A 20,200-nucleotide genomic window follows, 5' to 3' on the forward strand; every position below is an offset into this window, starting at 1 on the left:
AAACAAAGAGGCGCACACATTATGCAGTGTGCACCGTTGACAAGTGCTGTAGTAATTTACCAAAACTGAAATTTCCTTTTTTTAAAATGCACAGTATTTTGGTTAAACTTTACCCAGCTACTTTTTATCATAAAGGTATGTTTGCCCTACCCTGAATTGGTGAGACGAAGGAGATGTTACATATTCTCCAATAAGTATTACTGTGGTTAAGGTTAATTTTTATAATGAGTTGTATCCTTGCAAATACGGTAGTGAATAAAGGTAGACATTTCAATTTGTGGGAAATCTGGGTTTATTTATTTGAAATAGTAAGTTAGTAGGACTAGAAGGGATGTGGAAGAACTACAATAACGTTTCTATTCTGTCTGCTGTTTTAATATGCAGTTTGACAATTAGTGTTTCTTTCTAATTATCCCCTCCTTGACTGTTCTTGCTTTATGATAGCAGTGCAGCACTTTGCACTAAGGTAAAAGTTGAAGAGGGATGTTGACAAGCATTGCCTAAAAGCTCCATTTTATCTTCATCAGATGCAAATCCTCCACAATCCAGCAATTCTGTTTTTCATTCTGTGTATTCAGTAGAAAGGGGTGCCCTCAAAGTATCGATGTTTGTTGTCCATTCAGATTTGTTTCTGACTAAGTAGCTTGGTAGACTTTTGGAGATCATTTGCGAGACATTTGTGAGTTCAGAGTCACATACATGTCAAATCAAGTAAGAATGTCAGGTTTCTGTTAAAATAGGGGGTGGAGCTCAGCTAAGATGGTGCTAAACGGCAACTCCTTTGCTTGCATCTTTGGAAACAGCTCTATTTCCATCTTCAATATCTCTATTTGTCCTCTTCAGGGTTCTTTTGAAGACCCTGACCTAGATTTGCACGCTGACTTTGGTTCGTTGCAGGAATGGGACCCGCTGTCAGGATTTCATGACTGCCAAGGATGCACCTAAGAACTTCGTTGCCTTCAGAGATCCAAGCTCTCAAGGCTCTGGAGACAGGCGGATAGAAAGTTAGTGCCCCGGCAGGAGATTGGTGTGTCGTGGAAGTCGGAAGATCTCTGGCTGTGTGCCCAAAGACCCGAGATCTTTGGGCAGAGAGCTCGGAAAAAGCGACACAACGGACTTTTAACATTGTAAATCAGCGAGCTGGTTGTTATGCCTCCCCTGTCGCTGTGAAACAGAGATGCCTCTTTCTCCCTTATTGGGTATGTCAAATACCTAGTGGACAAGTAGTCTTTGGGGTGCTGCAAGTCTGTGTCTTTGCTGTTGCTTTGCTGTTCGCTTACATGCTTGGTGGTGGGTGCTGATGCTTTTTCTGCTGGTAGGAGAGGGGGATTGTTGTCTTGCTGCTGTTTGTGCATGGGTGGGGGAGCAGGAGGGGAACTTTGGGGTTCTAACATTTAACTGTATTTAATCTTTGAGGCACTCCTCTGTTTTCGTGGATGGTTGTGAAGAAAAAGCATTTCAGGATGTATATTGTATACATTTCTCTGACATTAAATGTACCTTTGAAACTTTGAGATATTACTTGAACCAAAAGGACGTTCACAACTGTGCAATTGTTTCATGTTCACAATGACTGATACTAGATTGATTTAATTGCTTGAATTTAATATCCCTAGATACCATGGGATTTCAATTTTTGATTCCAGATCAGTAGTTAGGGCGTTGTTTACTAGTCCAACAACTTGACTATTATGCGATTGTGTTCTGTTGTAGTGCTTTAACCAAACGATCATAAAATACAATAGGTCTATTTAAAGTCAGAAAAATGTATACAATATACATCCTGAAATTATCCTCCTTTGTAAACATCCATGAAAACAGAGGAGTGCCCCAAAGAATGAATGACAGTTAAATATTAGAACCCCAAAGCAACCCCCCAGCTCCCCCCTCCCATGCATAAGCACCAGCAAAGCAATGACTTCCCTCCCCCACCAGCAAAAAGCATTGGCACCACCCCCACCGAGCACTGAAGGATGCAGCAAAGCTTCAATAAAGACATAGACTTGCAGTACGACTGGTTCACCCAGTATTCAACATACCACAGGTTCTCTCCCTCTCCCTCCCTAATAAGAGAAAAAGAGATGTTTCACAGTGAGAGGGGAGACATAACAAAGCAACTCGCTGATTTATGGTGTTTAAGTTCTGTGCGTCGCTTCTTCTGAGATCTGTACCCAAAGAACTCTGGTCTCTGAGCACAGCGCCAGCAGTCAGCTTGCTGCTTACAAACTTACACCTCCCACGACGTATCAGCTGGTGGTGGCGGTGCTGGCCTCGAATCCACCCGCCTCCAGAACCACGAAAATCCGGCACCTTGAAGGCACGCTAGTCTTCCAGGCCACATCCTTGGCGTATCGAAAAGCGGCCGGTCAGGAGGCATCCAGAGCGGGTCCCATTTCCGCAAAGAACCAAAGTCAGCATGTAATTCCAGGTTTCAAATCATCACTGATTATTAAACTTTGTATCTTTCTGACCTGTTAGTTCTTCAGTCAACAAGTGGAATAAAAAAGAGCGAGAGTAAGCCATTCCGGCCCTGCTCTGCCACTTATGGGTGATTATTTCTGCACTATTTTCCTGGTTGTTCCCCACATCACCAGATCCTACTTTTCAGAAATCTTTTGATCTTGGATAACTATGTATGACTAAACAAATTCTACCGATAATACTATTTGGCTGTCTTTCATGTGTCATTTTGTAGTCTACATCATAATGATGAAGTTTGGTAAACTACATAATAATGATGAAATATTTTATTTTAAATGTGGTTACATATGAGAGCTTATGTTTTGAATTTGGTCTGGGACAAATTATTTTTTTCTTTCATATTTGATTTTCCTTTCATGTTTATTCCCTTTGCTTTACCAATTTAATCTGTGCTAGGCTTAGAGAAAATTATTTCCCTTTAGTTGTGATGAATTGTTGACTGAGCAGCATCACTGAGCTCTTACTGCACCATTGCACTTCCTTAGGAAGAGTATGAGATAAATGAGCATCTTTTGCATTTCCCTAGTCTGGAGATGAAATGTGAAGCACAATACCAAGGTGTAATATTATTTCTTGATGCAGATGTTAGTAGATCAGATTGTACCCTTATGCCATATCTTAAACTGAGGGTTATGCCTTTTGTCCATTTGCTCAATCATTGCAGGCTTTAGACTGAGGTATTGGGAACATTCAGCCAGGCGGTAGTGTAGTGGTATCAGCACCAGACTTTGAGACTAATGGTCCCGAGTTTGAATCTGGCTGTCTGCTTGCGCTTTCCATCTGTGCTGGGTTGACTGTCGAGCTGGGAACTTGGCCTCATTTAAAAAAAAAAGGTCAAATGCTATGAAAACTGCAAAAATGCCATCCGATGCACCACAGGGTATAAAAAGGAACAGCAATTGTGAACGTTAGCACTACTCATTTCTTAGCTCCTCTCACATGGCAAAAGAATAGTGCACTAAAATTGCTCCATTTCTGTGGCTTGTTTCATTTATAGGATTTGAGTATTACTATCCCTAATATTTTTTTGAAATGATTCACATTGTCACTAAATTGTACTGTAAATGCTGATTGTTTCTCTGTGCTACACTACATAATGTGTTGGGAGTTGCAGAATAGATTAGCCACATTCTTGATAACGCCAAGACAAATGGAACAGTTGATAAACTTGGTCACTGTACTCAAACAACCAAAAAGTTTCAAATATGTTACTTTGCATCTTTGAACTCTTAACTCCAAAATGCACATGACTCTGCTAATTGTCATAGTTACTCAAGATAGAATCTACTGTTGAAAGACCTTCATGTGGCTTCGTTCTCTTGTATATGAACTATACTTCATCCAGAAGCTTTTGAAGCTGGAAGCTACTTTGTATATATAATCTTAAGACAGTGTGTTTAGTTTTAATGCAAAATATTGTTACCAATACTGAAAGTTTTAAATAAAAATTGATTCTGGCGCCACCAGATCAGACAACATTAGTGGAGAATAAAGTTTCAAGTTGAGATTTTTTTTAAATCAGAGAGCACAAAATGAAAATTCAGTAAGAGCTGCACATGCCTGTATTAGAATTGACATTTTGGATAAAATTGCTGCTTTTCGCATTCACACTTTGCAATATCATTTCTATATCCCTTTGGTTATCATCTTTCCTCCCAGCATGGACTTATTTTTTTTAACCTTCCCAAACCACAACCTTCCCCGCCCCCCCCACAAGTTTAAAACTAATATTTGAGATGAAACTGAGTTCTGATGAAAAGACACATTTCAGTTTTTATTTCATAAAGTTTACATATGCAGAATCACAGTAAAGTGCCGTATGATTTATGATCTTGTTCTCTTTGAGCTCAATATCATGCAAAGCCTAAAATAAAAAGATTATTTGGTCCAGTAATCCAATGTGTTGCCATGTTGCAGCTTCTGTTCACAATCACCATGTCTTCCCTGCTTCATAGAAACTTAATCTCCTGGGAAAGGAACTTGAAGTCTTAGATTAAATTAAGGAAAATAATTGGAACTTTTTGTGTTCCTCATAGAGGACATTTACATTCCAGGGTGCCTCAGCTCCTGTCATGGAGAGTTAATATATATATATATATATACACACTGAGATTAGCTACCTGCCTTCGACTGCTGCTGGTGTTGCTCTAAATAGAAGGGATAGATCACTGTGGAGGATGTGCTTCAAGTCCAAGTCCCTGTTTAAAAAGTTGCTTAATCCAGTGAATCATTGTCCTGGCTTGAGATACCCTTTTTAGAAACTTAGTTTAAGGATGTTAAAATGAACTATACTATATGCCCTATTTAAAAATTGTGTGCAAAGGCTAGATTTTGACCTTCCATGCCATTTGTGAATGACGCTCCACTGTGTCAGTAAATAATTTAAGGTGAACCTTAATCATTCCCTCCCTTAATGTTATGCCTAAGTTTCTGTTGGCTGTACTCGTCTGTAAATAGATATAATTCTGCATAGAACAGCTCTGGAAGGACATTTTATATGTAAGAGGGACACCACACCACTAACAAGGATAATACTAGGGCTAAATGGGTTCAAATAAGAAAACTGTAGTCCCTTGAAAATGGAAGATTAGCAACGATAGACATGAGTACACTGGTGTAAGAGTTGAGAATAGAGTAAGAACTAGAATGCTTAAAGGTAATGATACAGAGTGGAAATCTGGAGATCCTCTCTCTGGTCCACAGTTGTTTCCCTCCCGTTACATCTTCCCAAAAAAAAAGCTGAAACTATATCAATTGAAAGTTTCAAAACTGAAATTCACTTATTTCAAGAATTTCATATTATGGAAGAAAGCCAGGTATATAGAACCAAATTTCATCAGATGTATTCAACTTCAGTGTTAGAATGAGCTTGGCTGGGGTTGGGGGGGGTGGGGGGAACGTGGTGGGGAACGAATGGGCTTCTGCATTCTCAAGTACTCATGCTGTGGTGGGCTTGCACACTTTCACCCATTAAAGATCAATATTATTAGCAAATGTTATTATTTTGTGTTTAATATTATTAGCATATGTCATGGAATTTGTTGTCTGCGGCAGCAGTACAATGCATAATAGAAAAAATTGTGAATTACAGGAAATGTATATTAGTTAAGTTAAATAGGTGCAAAAATAGAAATAAAAAGTAGTGAGGTAGTATTCATTGGTTCAATGTCCATTTGAATTAACACACTTTAACATGCTTATTTAAATCAAATCATCAGATTAAATAATCAGAAAATATAATCATATTGGCTGTCCTTAAATTTAGTGTCTATATTTTAACCTTAAGATCTTGTGCATTGTCAGGGTAAATAATATAAAAAGAAGTCTATTTAAACATAAGATAAATTAAAGTTATGTACTGCAGTTTAAGCCATTGATTTCAGAAGTGGGTGTAATTTTTGTAACTCAATACAGTATCTGAATTGCTCTTTCCAATAACAGCTTCTTCAAATCTGCATTTTGTACCTTTGTGGTAACTCTGTGTATAGTTCTCCTTTTCTAATGTACATTTGTTATTTTAATATAAGTCTGTGCTCTAGATTTAGAAGTTTATATTCTTGCTTTTTATCCAAATAGAATACCAAAATGATAAATAATCACTATATATTGTCTTTTTACATTTGAAGTAGCATTTTGTGCTGTAGTTTTAAAAGTAAAATATTGAATATTAAACCTGCCTGTGCCAATCCAAAGTAAGAGTTGAAACCTATTTTATAATGTACTGGTCAATTTTTAATATCTCTGGAAACATCCTGATAATTCTTTGCTCTTTTTCAAGGACCTTCATATTGTGTTTTGAGCAAAATTGGTTGTAACATTCTACTTCTGTTGAGGACTAAATAATAGTGATGTGTTTTCCTGGCCTCAACTGCATTGTATCTTACAAACCTCATAGAAAGTGAAATCAGTTGACATAGATGACTACGGGGCTTCACTTCCAGATGAGTTTAATACATTCCATGGTCACTTTGACTGTCGAAACATAGAGGAACCTTCACAAACTTTCACAGCCCCGATGATCTCTGAGGCTGATGTGAGAGCATCCTTCAGGAGGGTGAACCCATGGAAACCATCTGGCCCAGATGGGAACCTAGCCAAGTACCAAAGACCTATGCTGATCAACTGGCTGGAGTGTTCACTGAGATCTTGCCTTGGCAGTCTGAGGTACGCACTTGCTGTAAGCAGGCTTCAGTTATACTGGTGCCTAAGAAGAGCATGGTAACCTGTCTCAATGACCGGTTGCACTTGCATCGATAGTGATGAAGTGTTTTCAGAAGTTGGTGATGAAACATTCCATCTCCTGTTGAGAAGTGACTTGCATCCAGTCCAATTTGCCTGCTGGCACAACAGGTCCACAGCAGATGCCATTGACTCTTCACTCGTCCTTGAAACGTCTGGACATTAAAGATGGATGCTTTTTATCGACGGCAACTCAGCAATACAATCATCCCCTTGAAAGTAATCAATAAGCTTCAAGACCTTGGCCTCAATACCTCAACCTCAATACCTCCTTGTGGAATTAGATTCTCGATTCCCTCACTTGCAGACCCTAGTCGGTTCAGATTGATGACAACATCTCCTCCATAATCTCCATCAGCACAGGTGCACCACAGGCTGTGTACTTAACCCCCTGCTCTACTCAGTTTACACTGTGTGGCCAAGCATAGCTCCAATGCTATATTCAAGTTTGCTGACGACAGCACTGTCATAGGCTGAATGAAAAGTGATGATGAATCATCATATAAGAGGGAGGTTGAAAAACTGGCTGAATGGTGCTACAACAACAACTTTTTACTGAATGTCACTAAGACTAAGGGACTGATTATTGATTTCAGGAGGAGGAAACAGGAGATCCATGAGCCAGTCCTCATCTGGGGATCAGAGGTGGAGGGGGTCAGCAACTTTAAATTCCTCAGTGTTATAATTTCAGAGGACCTATCCTGGGTCCAGAAAGTAAGTGCAATTATGGAAAAAGCACGACAGTACCTCTACTTAAGAGCTTACAAAGATTGGCATGACATCGATAACTTTGACTAACTTCTATAGATGTGTGATGGAGAATATATTGACTGGCTGCATTACAGCCTGGTATGGAAACACCAATACCATTGAACAGAAAATCGTATGAAAGGTAGTGGATATGGCCCAGTTCATCACGGGAAAAACCCTCCCCACCAGTAAACACATATACATGGACCATTGTCATAGGAGAGCAGCATCCATCATCAGGGACCCCCAGCACCCAGGTCATGCTTTGTTCTTGCTGCTGCCTTCAGGAAGAAGGTTCAGGAGCCTCAAGACTCATGCCACCAGGTTCAGGAGGAGTTATTCCCCCTCAACTATCAGGCTCCTGAACCAAAGGGGATAATGTCACTCAACTACACTTGCCCCATCACTGAACTGTTCCCACAACCTATGGACTCACTTTCAAGGACTCTTCATCTCATGTTCTCATTATTTATTGCTTATTTATTTATCTTTTTCTTTTTGTATTTTCAGCTTGTCTTTTGCACACTGGTTGTCCACCCTGTTGGTGCGGTCTTTCATTGATTCTGTTATGATTATTTTATTTATTGAGTACGCATGCAAGAAAATGAATTTCACGGTTGTATATGGTAACTTATATGTACTTCGATAATAAGTTTGCTTTGAACTTTGAAATGCACTTGAGGTTCAAAAATTCCTTTGGTGTTAACTGAGTAGAGTTAATTAGTTTTGGTTAAGAATAATGTTGAAAAAATGTTTTATTATCTTGACAGAATTTTGCCAGTCACATTTCTATTTAGGATGCTTTCTTTTCTCCCCAGCGGTTTTGTCTATTGTCGCAATGATGAACTTGAGGCTGGCTGGATTGCCTTTGGCAGTACGATTCTCCTTCACCGGCCTGCCTCCTTTGACAGCAAACCTCATTACATCTTTCAAGTTATCAATCAGTACACCCTGCAGGTAACAACATGTCCTCTATAAACATTTTGTGTTGTATGTTATTAACGCTGTTGCATTTGATGAATTTTCAGGGTTAATTTGTTTTGATCTTGCTAATACAGCATTACTGAAACAGATTTAGTTATCGACTGAATTTTTGTTTAAGCAAATATTAAAGCTGCATTTTAGGAAATTATGTCGAGTTGAACTGGTTTTACTTTTGTTGTAAAATAATCTGTGAAACTATTTGTTACAGCTTGATTTGGTGAACATTACACAGCAGGAATTAGTCTTTTTCATGGCGAATAATCCATCCTATTCCATTAATAAACTGGTGTGTTAATGGTAGTCATGTATTGGAATAAAAGGGTTTTAACTTCTGAACCTTGAGCCGGATTTTGAACATGTACTACCACCTTTTTTAAAAAAACTTATTTGGCATACAAATACAAAGTTAATTAACAATATATATATATATCATGCAGCTTTCTAATATCATAGGAGAGTTAGAAAATATGGCTTTTGAATTGACGTGCTTAGTTCCATTTTTATTTTGTATACTTCAGCATTGAAGAAAATATTATTTAAACTGTCCAATGTTGGTTTAATAGTCAATCTTTTTTTTATTCTGAGGACAACTAGGAAAGATCAGTATATATTGCCTAACTAATGCCCACCACATCCCAGAAATATCAAAAATAATAATTTATATGAGCTGGTTTGAGTGGTATAAGTAGGTAGTTACTACAAAGGGAAATTATTTACTTGGTAAATTTGATTAATTTTTATATCTGAAAGTTGTTTAAATGGTTATACTACTTTCCAATTTGTAAATGATTTGCCATTGACAAGGGAAAATGGATAATTTAGATGTGAATTTGTTTTTGAAAAGGAATTCCAGGTATTAACTCAAACTTACTAAGTATTATCTGTTGTTGCCTTGACTATTGAATAGAAAAAAATGTTTGCAACATAATGTCCTTTAGATACTTCATTCAAAATCAATGCAGGATTATCACTTTTTCTCACACATTAATTATTCTGAATTCAAGGATTTCTTCTATACCTGAAAAAATAGGTGGTGCTTCCATCTCCTTGCAGCTTTCAAATTTTCCTTCAGTAGCTATTAATCTAATTCCTCTGAATAAATCGCAAGTGAGCCTGAATCAGAGACATTCTTTGAAAATCTGTTGCATGTGCCAATTATCCTCTAGAAAGGGGATCTTTTTAAAATGCAAAACAATGCATTTGCTTGAAGTTGGTGAATTTGTGATTTGTTGCTTCTAATTTTGTGCTTGTTGCCTAGTATTAAAGAGCTTCCTTATTGCAGTAGAATATTTTTATTACTTCAAAGCAGTTTATTTTGGTCAAGTGGAAGAGAACAAATTAAGAAAATGCCAGTCTTTGAAATAATAGGATAACTCAAATGAAGTGGGGATAAGTTGACAACAAAAATAGAAATAAATGGGTTTGATGAGATGGTGATTTTAAAAAAAAAGAATTTATCTGCTCAAGTTTTTTCATTGTGAAGTCTAGAAATATTCAGCAATATTTGACAGTTTAGAAGGATAAGCAGAAAGTAGAAGGAGGTGGTCTGATTAGAGAATAAAATCACTGTAGTGACGAGGAATGTTTACTCAGAAACTGAAGGCATTGAGCCAGCTTGGGTGGAGGTAAGAAATGACAAGGTTAGGAAATCTCTTGTGGGGGTAGTAAATGGCCCCCAGCTGTAGCTCCGTTTTAAGCAAAAAAAAATCAAGATGTAATGGGAGCTTCTAAGAGAGATCCAGCAGTAATTCTAGGTAGCCAGTCATCATATCAATTGGGCAATGTGTTGATACTATATAGCAGATCATTTCCAAAAGGGATATGTTAAGGAGTTAGAGGAGTTTTGGTATTGTATAATGAGAATTGGTTAATGATCACAGCACATTAGAAATTTGGTTTCAGTTTGAGAATGTGTGACTTGGGTGTGAAACTGGTGGCATAAATGGAGGTATGAATTTGCTGAAGTGGACTGGGAAATCAAAGAAAAATGTAGCTTATCAGTGGAAGACAATTAAACAGGCATTTAATTAGTCATTAAAGCTAGGGAAGAAAGGCATTTAGTTATGGCTACCTGAGGAAGTTAGAGATAGAATGAGATTTGAAATAAAAGGCATGTGAAATTGGGGAAAAAATGATTTTTTTGGAAACAGCCGATGATGATTTGGAGAGAGAGAGAAATATATATATGGAATGACAGCATAGTAACAAATATATGAAAAAACAATAGTGGAAGCTACAAGTATACAAAACACAATGAAATTATACAAGAATTAAATGAGTAAGTAGGAAGTTGGCAAATGGAGTATTATTCTTGTAAACTTTAATGAATGCAAATTAGTTCACTGAAGCTTTCCTCAAATGGCAAGCCCAGCTTCCCTTAAACCAGTAACATTAATTTATGGAGACCAAAACTGTACAGAATATTTTAGATGTGGTCTCACTAAGATCATATATAATTGCAGGACATCTTTACTCATGTTCTCAAATCTCATGGTAATGAAGGCCAACATAATGTTTTCCTCCCCCCCCCCAAATAAAACCCAACATGCCCTTTCATCATTCCTATCTCATTCTGACTTAAAGTAGCTCTCTGTGGCTTCTGATGCAGTTCTAGCAAATGAGGAATGTTACTGGCCATTGCACCATTGGACCATTGGTGGTTAGGTCATCAATGAAAGTCCTCCATCTCTAGTGGTGCTCAGGACTTGCTTCATTGTATCAGTAACTTCCTCTCAGTTTCCACTACTGTCAAGTCATGCAAGTCTCGGATGGAGTCTCAGGAAAACCACTGCACTCAGATGTAGAAGGATTCTTCATTGCTGTTTCTGTAACAATTTTGTTTGAACAGTCAGGGTTGTTAGTCCTGAGTTGAAGCCCTGAACTTGGAGAAGCAGTGGACCACTCTTCATCTGTCCTCTACACTTTGACCTATTTGTCATGGGTGACCCTACCAAAAGCCAAAGCATAAAATCCTGTCTCCAGTCAACATAGCTCTCCAGGTCATTGAGGCATGCAGGCCTCCAAAACACAAGAAGGTTGTGGTCCTCTTGGAGGAGCTTGAGGAATAGCACCCCATTTTCCATTCAGGTATGTTGCAACCTTTGAGACTGAATATAAAAGTGAGTAATTTCAGATTACCCAAATTTTCAGTTATATGTTGGAACTGGACGATTGTGCTTTAAGATTGTCCACCCCTAATGAATGATTATTTTCCTCTCTTTTACCACAGAGCACTCTCCTTTTGATTTGGCTACTGCTTGCATTTCACAGATTTGACATATCCCTCTCATTTTCTCTCCCTGCTCTCCTTTTCTCTCCCTGCTCTCCTTTTTAGTCCATTAATCAGAGCTCTGTAAACATTGACGTTACATGGGTATCTCTGGCCTCCTCCTATCAAAGGTTTGAGCTATCAACTCCCCAACTCCCACTTTACACCTGAAGCTTGTTTGTTTTCTTACACTTTTATTCCTGATGAGAGATTTGGATCCGAACCATTAACTGTTTCTGCAGATGCTGTTTTACCTGCTGTCAATTTCTAGCATTTTCTGTAAGAATTGCAGAGTTCCAGCATCTGCCGTTTTTAAAAACTTTTTTTCAACCTACCATTTTTAATTGCTTACTGAGCTTGCTTATTAGTTTTCAATGACTTGTGCACAGTATCTAGATCCCTTTGAATATTGACATTGTTCAGTCTCTCCCTGATGACAAATCTGCTCTGCTTTTGTTTTGTGCCTAACTTAATGTTTTTCCTCATTATAATGCATTCACTTTATTCCTCTCCACCTACTCAGTTTGCGTCGTCTTAAAGCCTATTTGCATCCGCCTCCTTTTCACAATCCCGCCTAATTTATATAATCAGCAACTGGAAAATATGACATTCTGTACTCTTAGCCCAATTGTTGATGTAGATCCTGAATACCTGGAGTCCATGAAGTAAATTCTGCAATAGTTACAACTTGTCAACCTTTGAAAGATCTGTGATTTCCCAGTCTTGCTTTCTGTCCAGTAATGAATTCCCTTCCCTTGTCAGTGTTTTACCCAAAATCCATGTGCTCTAACATGCTGTGTTTGACCATATTGAACAAAAGAATGAAAGAATCAAAGTCGTGTTTAAATGGGTTGAGTTTACAAAATGTTGTATGAAACAAGCCAGGTGTACAAAACACAAATGACTGGCATGGAATTGTTGCATTAGGAGAGGTAATGGACTGTTGGCTTTTATTTGCGAATGGTAAGGAATATATTTCTTTTAAACAAGTTTTGATACAGTGTTACAGAATGCTAAATGTGAAAACCAAAACAGTGTACAGTCCAGTTTTGTCTTAATGTTTAAGTAAGGGACATACTTGCCTTGGAGTTAATGCAGATGAATAGGGAATTGGAAAAATAAGTTAAGAAGGTTCGTCCGGTACTCAGTGGAGTACAAAAGAATGAGATATGGTCTTACAAATAGATTGTAAAAGATGACACAAGAGATTGCAAGGATCTGGAACAAGAAAGAGTCTGCTGGATTAACTCAATAGCATCCTGGGTGGTGGGAGAGGTTATTGATGCTTTGTGTCGAGCCAGTATAAAGAGAGATGGGGTGAAATGGACTGGTAGGTGAGAGGTAGATTGAGAAGAATTAAAGGATGATGGCAGAAGGAGCAAGGTGTTTGAGGGGGAGGGCTGGAGTTAGGAGATGTAAGCAGATGGCTAACAGGTGAAAGCTGGCAAGGAACAAAAGCAGATGGTGGTAAGAGGGGAGGATGAAAACAAAACGGGCTGAAGGTGATAAATGGAACACTGTGCAGCACCTCTTCTACTGTCTGACCTGTTGCTGATTGTCTTAGATTTTTTGCATCATACTCTTGTACATTTATTCTTTTAAGAGAGCTTTTAATGTCTTGTATAATTTAAGTACGATTTATATTCTGTATCTGCACCTATAGTGGTGCTAGAAAGTTTGTGAACCCTTCAGCATTTTCTCTATTTCTGCATAAATTTGACCTAAAACGTGATCAGAACTTCACATGAGTCCTAAAACTAGATAAAGAGAACCCAATTAAATAAATAACACAAACAAACTTTATACTTGTTTGTTTATTTATTGTTAAAAATGATCTAATATTACACGTATTTGTTGAAAAGTATATGAAACTTTGCTTTCAATAACTGGAGTGACCCCCTTGTACAGCAATAACTTCAACCAAACATTTCTGGTAAATGGTCAACCAACAAAAATCACTCCAAGAGCAAGGCAGGTAATATTCCAGGAGGTCACAAAGAACCCCAGGGTATTATCTAAGAAGCTACAGGCCTCTCTTGCATTGGCTAATATCAGCATTCATGAATCAACCATCAGGCAAACACTGAACAGCAATGGCAAGGTTGCAAGGAAAAAGCCACTACTCCCCACGAAGAACATTGCTGCCCGTCTAAGGTTTGCTAAAGACCACATGATAAGCCAGGAATCTACTGGAAGAATGTTCAGTGGATGGATGAGTCCAAAACAGAAATCTCTGGCTTAAATGAGAAGCTTTATGCAAACACTGCATTCCAGCATAAGGAAGAACCTCATCCCAACTGTGAAACGTGGTGGTGGCAGTGACATGGTTTGGGCCTGTTTTGCTGCTTCAGGACAGCCTGCCATCATTGATGGAACTATGAATTCTGAATTGTACCAGCAAATTCTAAAGAGAGATGTCGGGGTATCTGTCCATGACCCACTTTCTCTTCGGCTTCAGTTCCAGCAGCAAGACAACGATCCTAAACACACAAGTCAGTCCATCAAAGAATGGTTAAAGCAGAAGAAATTTCACGTTTTGGTATAGCAGAATCAAACTCCTGACCTCAATGCTATAGAAATGTTGTGCAAGCAGTTCATGCAAGAAAGCCCACCAACATCCCAGAGCTGAAGCGGTTTTGTAAGGAGGAATGGTTTTAAATTCCTCAAAGCCGATGTGCAGGGCTGATCAACAGTTACCACAGTTACCCGAAACTTTTGGTTGAGGTTATTGCTGTACAAGGGAGTGACACCAGTTACTGAAAGCAAAGGTTCACATACTTTTTCCAACAAATACATGTAATATTCCTTGTGTCTGCGTGACATGTAATATTTGATCATTTTTCTCAATAAATAAATGAACAAGAATAATGTTTTTCTCTTATTTATTTAAATGTATTCTCTTTATCTAGTTTTAGGACGTGTGAAAATCTGATCACATTTTAGCTATATTTATGCTGAAATGGAGAAAATTCTACAGGGTTCACAAATTTTCTAACACCACTGTACATGCCTGTGATTTTACTGCAAGCAAGTTTTTTTATTGTACCTGCACCTCACTGTAATTGTGCACATAACAATAAAGTAATAATGGAAACCATTAAGGTAGAGTTGAAAGGCAGATGGAACTATTGGTGGGAGACAATCAGTTAGGTGGGACTATTTAGTGGATGGAACTGGAAGGGGGTGAAAATGGGTGCTGTGGGGCTAGAGAGAGGCAAGGAAAAGGGAGCAAAAATGGAATGACTGCAGGTCAATTGGAAGAAGAGAGGGGAACGGGGGGAAAGGTCAACAGGAATTGGAAAATTCAAAGTTTGTGTCCATCGTGGGCGATGAGGACAGCTGACATCCTTTGGTGGGTTTGTTATTTGTGTGTCTGGAGGTGACTGATGAAATCCGGGCTAGGAAGTACCTCTCACACGTGTGGTAAATGTGTGAAGGTTCTGTAGTTGAGGTGCCTCACTACAGGAAGAATGTGGAAGAGTGCAGAGAAGATTTACAAGGATGTTGCCTGGGTTGGAGAGCGCGCCTTATGAGAATAGGTTGAGTGAACTTGGCCTTTTCTCCTTGTTAGATAGATAGATAGATATACTTTATTGATCCCGAGGGAAACTGGGTTTCGTTACAGCCGCACCAACCAAGAATAGAGCATAAATATAGCAATACAAAAACCGCAAACAATCAAACAACAAAATGCAAACTATGCCAGATGGAAATAAGTCCAGGACCAGCCTATTGGCTCAGGGTGTCTGACCCTCCACGGGAAGAGCTGCAAAGTTCAATGGCCACAGGCAGGAACAACCTCCTGTGACGCCCAGTGTTATGCCGGAGTCCAACAGCAAAAAGTTCAATATCCGGTCTAGAAACATGTTCCTCGATCGTAATATGACCTGGATTGCACCATCCGTTGTTAACCAGAACAGTAAGCACCTAACTCCTTTATGCTTACCGCTCTCAGTGCACTTCCGGTCAGCCCGAACAGTCTGGAAGCTGTCCATAGAAAAGTTTTGACCGGGTATGTCCTCGTGCAGCCCCGTTCCAGTACAACACATAACACTACACTCCCGAAATGTTCTCTGATGCCTGGCTAACGCCGTGAACTCGTCCATTTTATTACCCACCGAACTCCTCTTCTCCATAAGTCTCTATCTATCTATCTATCTATAGTTACAGCAGTGCAAAGCAATACCATAATTTGATAAAGAACAGACCATAGGCACAGTAAAAAAAAAAGTCTCAAAGTCCGGAGTCGATCGACTCCCAAGTCCCCGATAGCAGGCCGCAAAAGGGAGAAACTCCCTGCCATAAACCTCCAGGCACCGTCAACTTGCCAATACCTTGGAAGCAGCCGACCCTGAGTCCATCCGTCTGAAAACTCCGAGCTTCCGAGCAGCCTCTCCGATACAGCCTTCCGAGCGCCGTCCTCTGCCGAGTGCCTTCGACCTCTGCCCGGCCGCTGAAACACGCAAAGCCGAGGATTTCAAGGCCTTCAGCTCCAGAGATTCCGGTTACCACACAGTAGTAGCGGTAGCAATGCAGACATTTCAGAAGTTTTCCAGATGTTCTGCTGTGCTCTCACATCTGACTCCATCAAATCAAGATTGTGCACGGTCCCCTACTTGACAAGTAACAGATATTCATCACCGAAGTGGCCGCGCATGCTGTCGTCGCGCCACCATCTTCTCTCCCCTCCCGGGAGGATGAGAAGTGACCTGATAGAGGTGTACAAGATGATGAAAGGCATTGATCGTGTGGATAGTTGGAAGCTTTTTCCCAGGGCTGAAATGGCTGACACAAGGGGGCATAATTTTAAGGTGCTTGGAAGTAAGTACAGAGGGAATGTCAGGGGTAAGTTTTTCACACAGAGTGGTGGGTGCATGAATGCACTGCCAGCAAAGGTGGTGGAGGTGGATACAATAGGATCTTAGATAGGTAAATGGAGCTTAGAAAAATAGAGGGCTATGCAGTAGGGTAATTCTTGGTGGCTTCTAGAGTAGGTTACATGGTTGACACAACATTGTGGGCTAAAGGGCCTGTAATGTGCTGTACATTTTTATGTTCTACTGCTTGTTCTTTCCACTGTAATTTCCTTTCTGCTTCAAAATTCATACCAATTGGGTTGAAGACTAATGAGCAATATGATATGTTATTCTTTGCATTTAACCTCACCTGGCAGTGGAGAGGGCAGAGGACAAAGACCATTCACACCATTCTCTGTAAATTCTTGAGACTGTTGTGTGTGAAAATCCCAGGAGGTTGGCAGTTTCTGAGATCCTCAAACCACCAACGAGCATGGTTAAAGTCACTTAGATCATATTTCTTCCCCATTCTGATGTTTGGGCTGAGAAACAACAGAACCTCTTAATCATGTCTGCATGGTGTATGCATTGTGTTGTTGCCAAATCATTGGCTGATTTATATATTTGCATTAATGACCAGATGTGCACTGTACTCAATAAAGAGGCAATATATATTGCTGCTTACCTCAGTTCTTTTTGTTTCAAAATTGCGTTGACTACATTTGGAAATTATCCCCTATAACTTGTTGTATCAAAGCCACTAGCGATTTTTAATTACCAACCTTTCCAGTTATTGAAGAATTCCAAACTGAACAAAAGCATTCACCATCAGATCTAGGACAATAAGAAGCATACAGGAGGCAATACTAAAGTTAAGGCAAGCATAAAAGAAACATACTAATATCTTGGCTAAATTAGTTCAGAAGGATATGAACCTATGCAACAGACCTAAAGAGTTGGATACTGAATTTGGTGGCATATACAGTTACAGCATTTGATTGCGTTATTGCAAAAAACAAATTTTTACATTTATTATTGGTGTAATGAATTTGTTGGACAGACAGCAAAATAAATACATTGTTGGAAAGCTTTACCATTGAAATGTGAATTGGAGTGAGAGTGTGGTTTAGAAAAATGAGGAAAATGATTAAGTTTGGTGAATACGTCATGCAATCCAGGAGAAAACTGTATACATAAATTCCAGCAAATTAAGACAGCCAAAAATGATTATCTTTTGTATGCAAAGGTGACAAAGTTGCTAACAAAATGTAATAAATGTAACAGGACAAGCTGTAACTTTGAGTATTGAAAACCTTGCTCAGTTCTCCTGAAGCTGTTCTCTGTTTAGGAATTGGGTCTTTTGTTGAAAGCTATCTCCAACACTTAAAGTTTGGTTTATGTAATTTGGAGTTGTACTTTATAATGGAAGACTAGTATAACAAGAGTATTGCCAACAGGGAATTAAGTGTAAAATGGAAAACTGTATAATTTTAATAAATAAATTTTATATTATAGTATTGGCCTTATAATACCAACTTGAGTAAAAAAAAATCTGTGTACTGTTGACTTAAGAATTGTTAACTTTGGTCTTGTTCAGATTACGCTTATCTGCTTCATCCTGAAGAATATAATGAACACCTTTGAAATATTAAAATACAAATAAACAGCGGTAATTGTTTACTGACTAATGTGAGTGAATGCCACATTTTTTAAGTGTAGATGACTGTACTCCACTGATGTAGACCACTGTGAATACTCATTGATAAAATAATTTTTAAAGACTGATCACAGCCTGCATCCACACTTGAGAGAGCAGGTGCTTCCAAACTGTGAATCCTATACTTCACAGAAATACGCTGTATTTCAGGTAGATTAAATAGCGCTCTTGGCTCCATCCCTCCCCCTCCTGTCTTCTCCTATCATTTCGGACCCCCCCCCCCCCCCCCACTTTCAGATCTCTTACTAGCTCTTCCTTCAGTTAGTCCTGATGAAGGGTCTCGGCCCGAAACGTCGACTGTACCTCTTCCTAGAGATGCTGCCTAGCCTGCTGCGTTCACCAGCAACTTTTATGTGTGTTACTCTGCTTTAACATTTTGTTTGCTGTTCCTTGTTCAGGTATCCCAGGTAGTCTCCATGCCAGCGAATCACTTCCCAGTTGGCAGCAACATGACTACAGTCCATCTCTGCTCAGATGGAACGTACATCTATTGGATCTGGTCTCCTGCTGGTTTAAATGAAAAAACTCCCAAGGGTCATTCTGTTTTCATGGATGTTTTTGAACTAACGGTAAGTTTCTGGATGCTTTCCTTAAAAAGTTGCTTTGGAGATGCCTCGTTGCATTTGTTTTGAACCTATTATGATTTTACATTACCTTAATCTATTATTTATTAAGCCTTCAGAATTGTTAAATCATGCAATCTGATTAGTCTGGAAAACTTCCCTCATAAGGCAATCGATGTGATAAACCTCTTCTGAATTGCCTCCAGTGCCTAAACATTCTTAAATAAGAAGAGAAATATTGACATATTATTCCTGGTAGGGTCTCATTAAGTCCAATATAACCAAAATATGGCTTCTCTACTTTGGAATTTAATTCTCCTTGCAATAAATGATAACATTCTATTAACTTCCCTAGGAATTAAACTATCCACGTGTAAGCTTTCTGTGAACTCTACAAATAGCACTGGACTGGTCATTCAGTCCACAATGTATGATTTTGATCCCAATTTATACCAAATGTCATCCTGTGCATCAACCATATGCTTCTACTGTCTTCATATTCTATCTAAAAGCCTCTTAAACTCCATTGTTAAGTGTACTGAATCATGGCTGTATGAAATGTGTTTGTAGCTTCATTGGTCCCACTAAAAGATGTTGATTTGAATGCATCAGTAATTCAGTGACTGAATGGAACCGGGCTGATACAAGCTGATTATTGGGGCACATTTTGAGATTAAAGATTTTAAGAGCCTGATTGCACTCCTAGCCCTGCTAACCTATTCCAGGCACCTACTATTCTCTACGTGTAAAGTTCGCCCCTTGCATTGTCTTTCAATTTTCCCCTTATAATCTTAAAAGGATGTCCTCTGATAGACACTAGAACATGTGCAGATGCTGGAAATCCAAAGCAAATCCTAAGAGTTCTGAAGATGGGTATCGGATGAAATGTCGACTGTGTACTCTTTTCCATAGATGCTGCCTAACCTGCTGAGTTTCTCCAGCATTTTGTGGATGTCCTCTGATGTTTGACATTTCTACCCCGGAGAAAAGATTCTGATTTTGTACCCTATCTATGCTTCTCTGTCACGTCTCCCTTTGTCCTCTGATGGTCGAGGGAGAACAACCCCAATATGTTTTTCCAACTTTTCACTGTACTCCCATCCTTTAATCTGGGCAGCATCTTCGTAAACCTCTTCTGCACCCTTTCTACATTCTCCCTATAACGGATGACCAGACTGCACATAATACTCCGGGTGCAGTCTGAATCAGAATTGCGTTAATTATTACTGACATTCAGTTGCAAGAAAGAGTTTGAGAACCCTTTGCAATTGCCTGGTTTTCTGCATTAATTACTCATAAAATGTGACTGATCTTCACCTAAGTCACAATAATAGACAAACACAATCTTCCTAAATGAATAACGTACAAATATTTGTACTTTTCCTCAAAACAGTATGTGAGC

At 39.0% G+C, this 20,200-nt stretch overlaps 1 protein-coding gene across 10 annotated transcripts in view; it reads left to right on the forward strand.

Moving 5' to 3' along the window:
* LOC140190944 (probable E3 ubiquitin-protein ligase HECTD4) overlaps window positions 1-20,200 on the forward strand; it is a 292,655-nt gene that overhangs the window by 67,297 nt on the left and 205,158 nt on the right. For all 10 annotated transcript variants that reach the window (XM_072247927.1, XM_072247930.1, XM_072247924.1 and 7 more), the window contains exons 6-7: window positions 8,289-8,427; window positions 18,634-18,804. In XM_072247927.1, the coding sequence (XP_072104028.1) occupies window positions 8,289-8,427; window positions 18,634-18,804 (310 nt within the window). The remainder of the gene's footprint in view (window positions 1-8,288; window positions 8,428-18,633; window positions 18,805-20,200) is intronic.

Source organism: Mobula birostris, chromosome 31 (genome assembly GCF_030028105.1).
Source record: "Mobula birostris isolate sMobBir1 chromosome 31, sMobBir1.hap1, whole genome shotgun sequence".
Taxonomy (NCBI): domain Eukaryota; kingdom Metazoa; phylum Chordata; class Chondrichthyes; order Myliobatiformes; family Myliobatidae; genus Mobula; species Mobula birostris.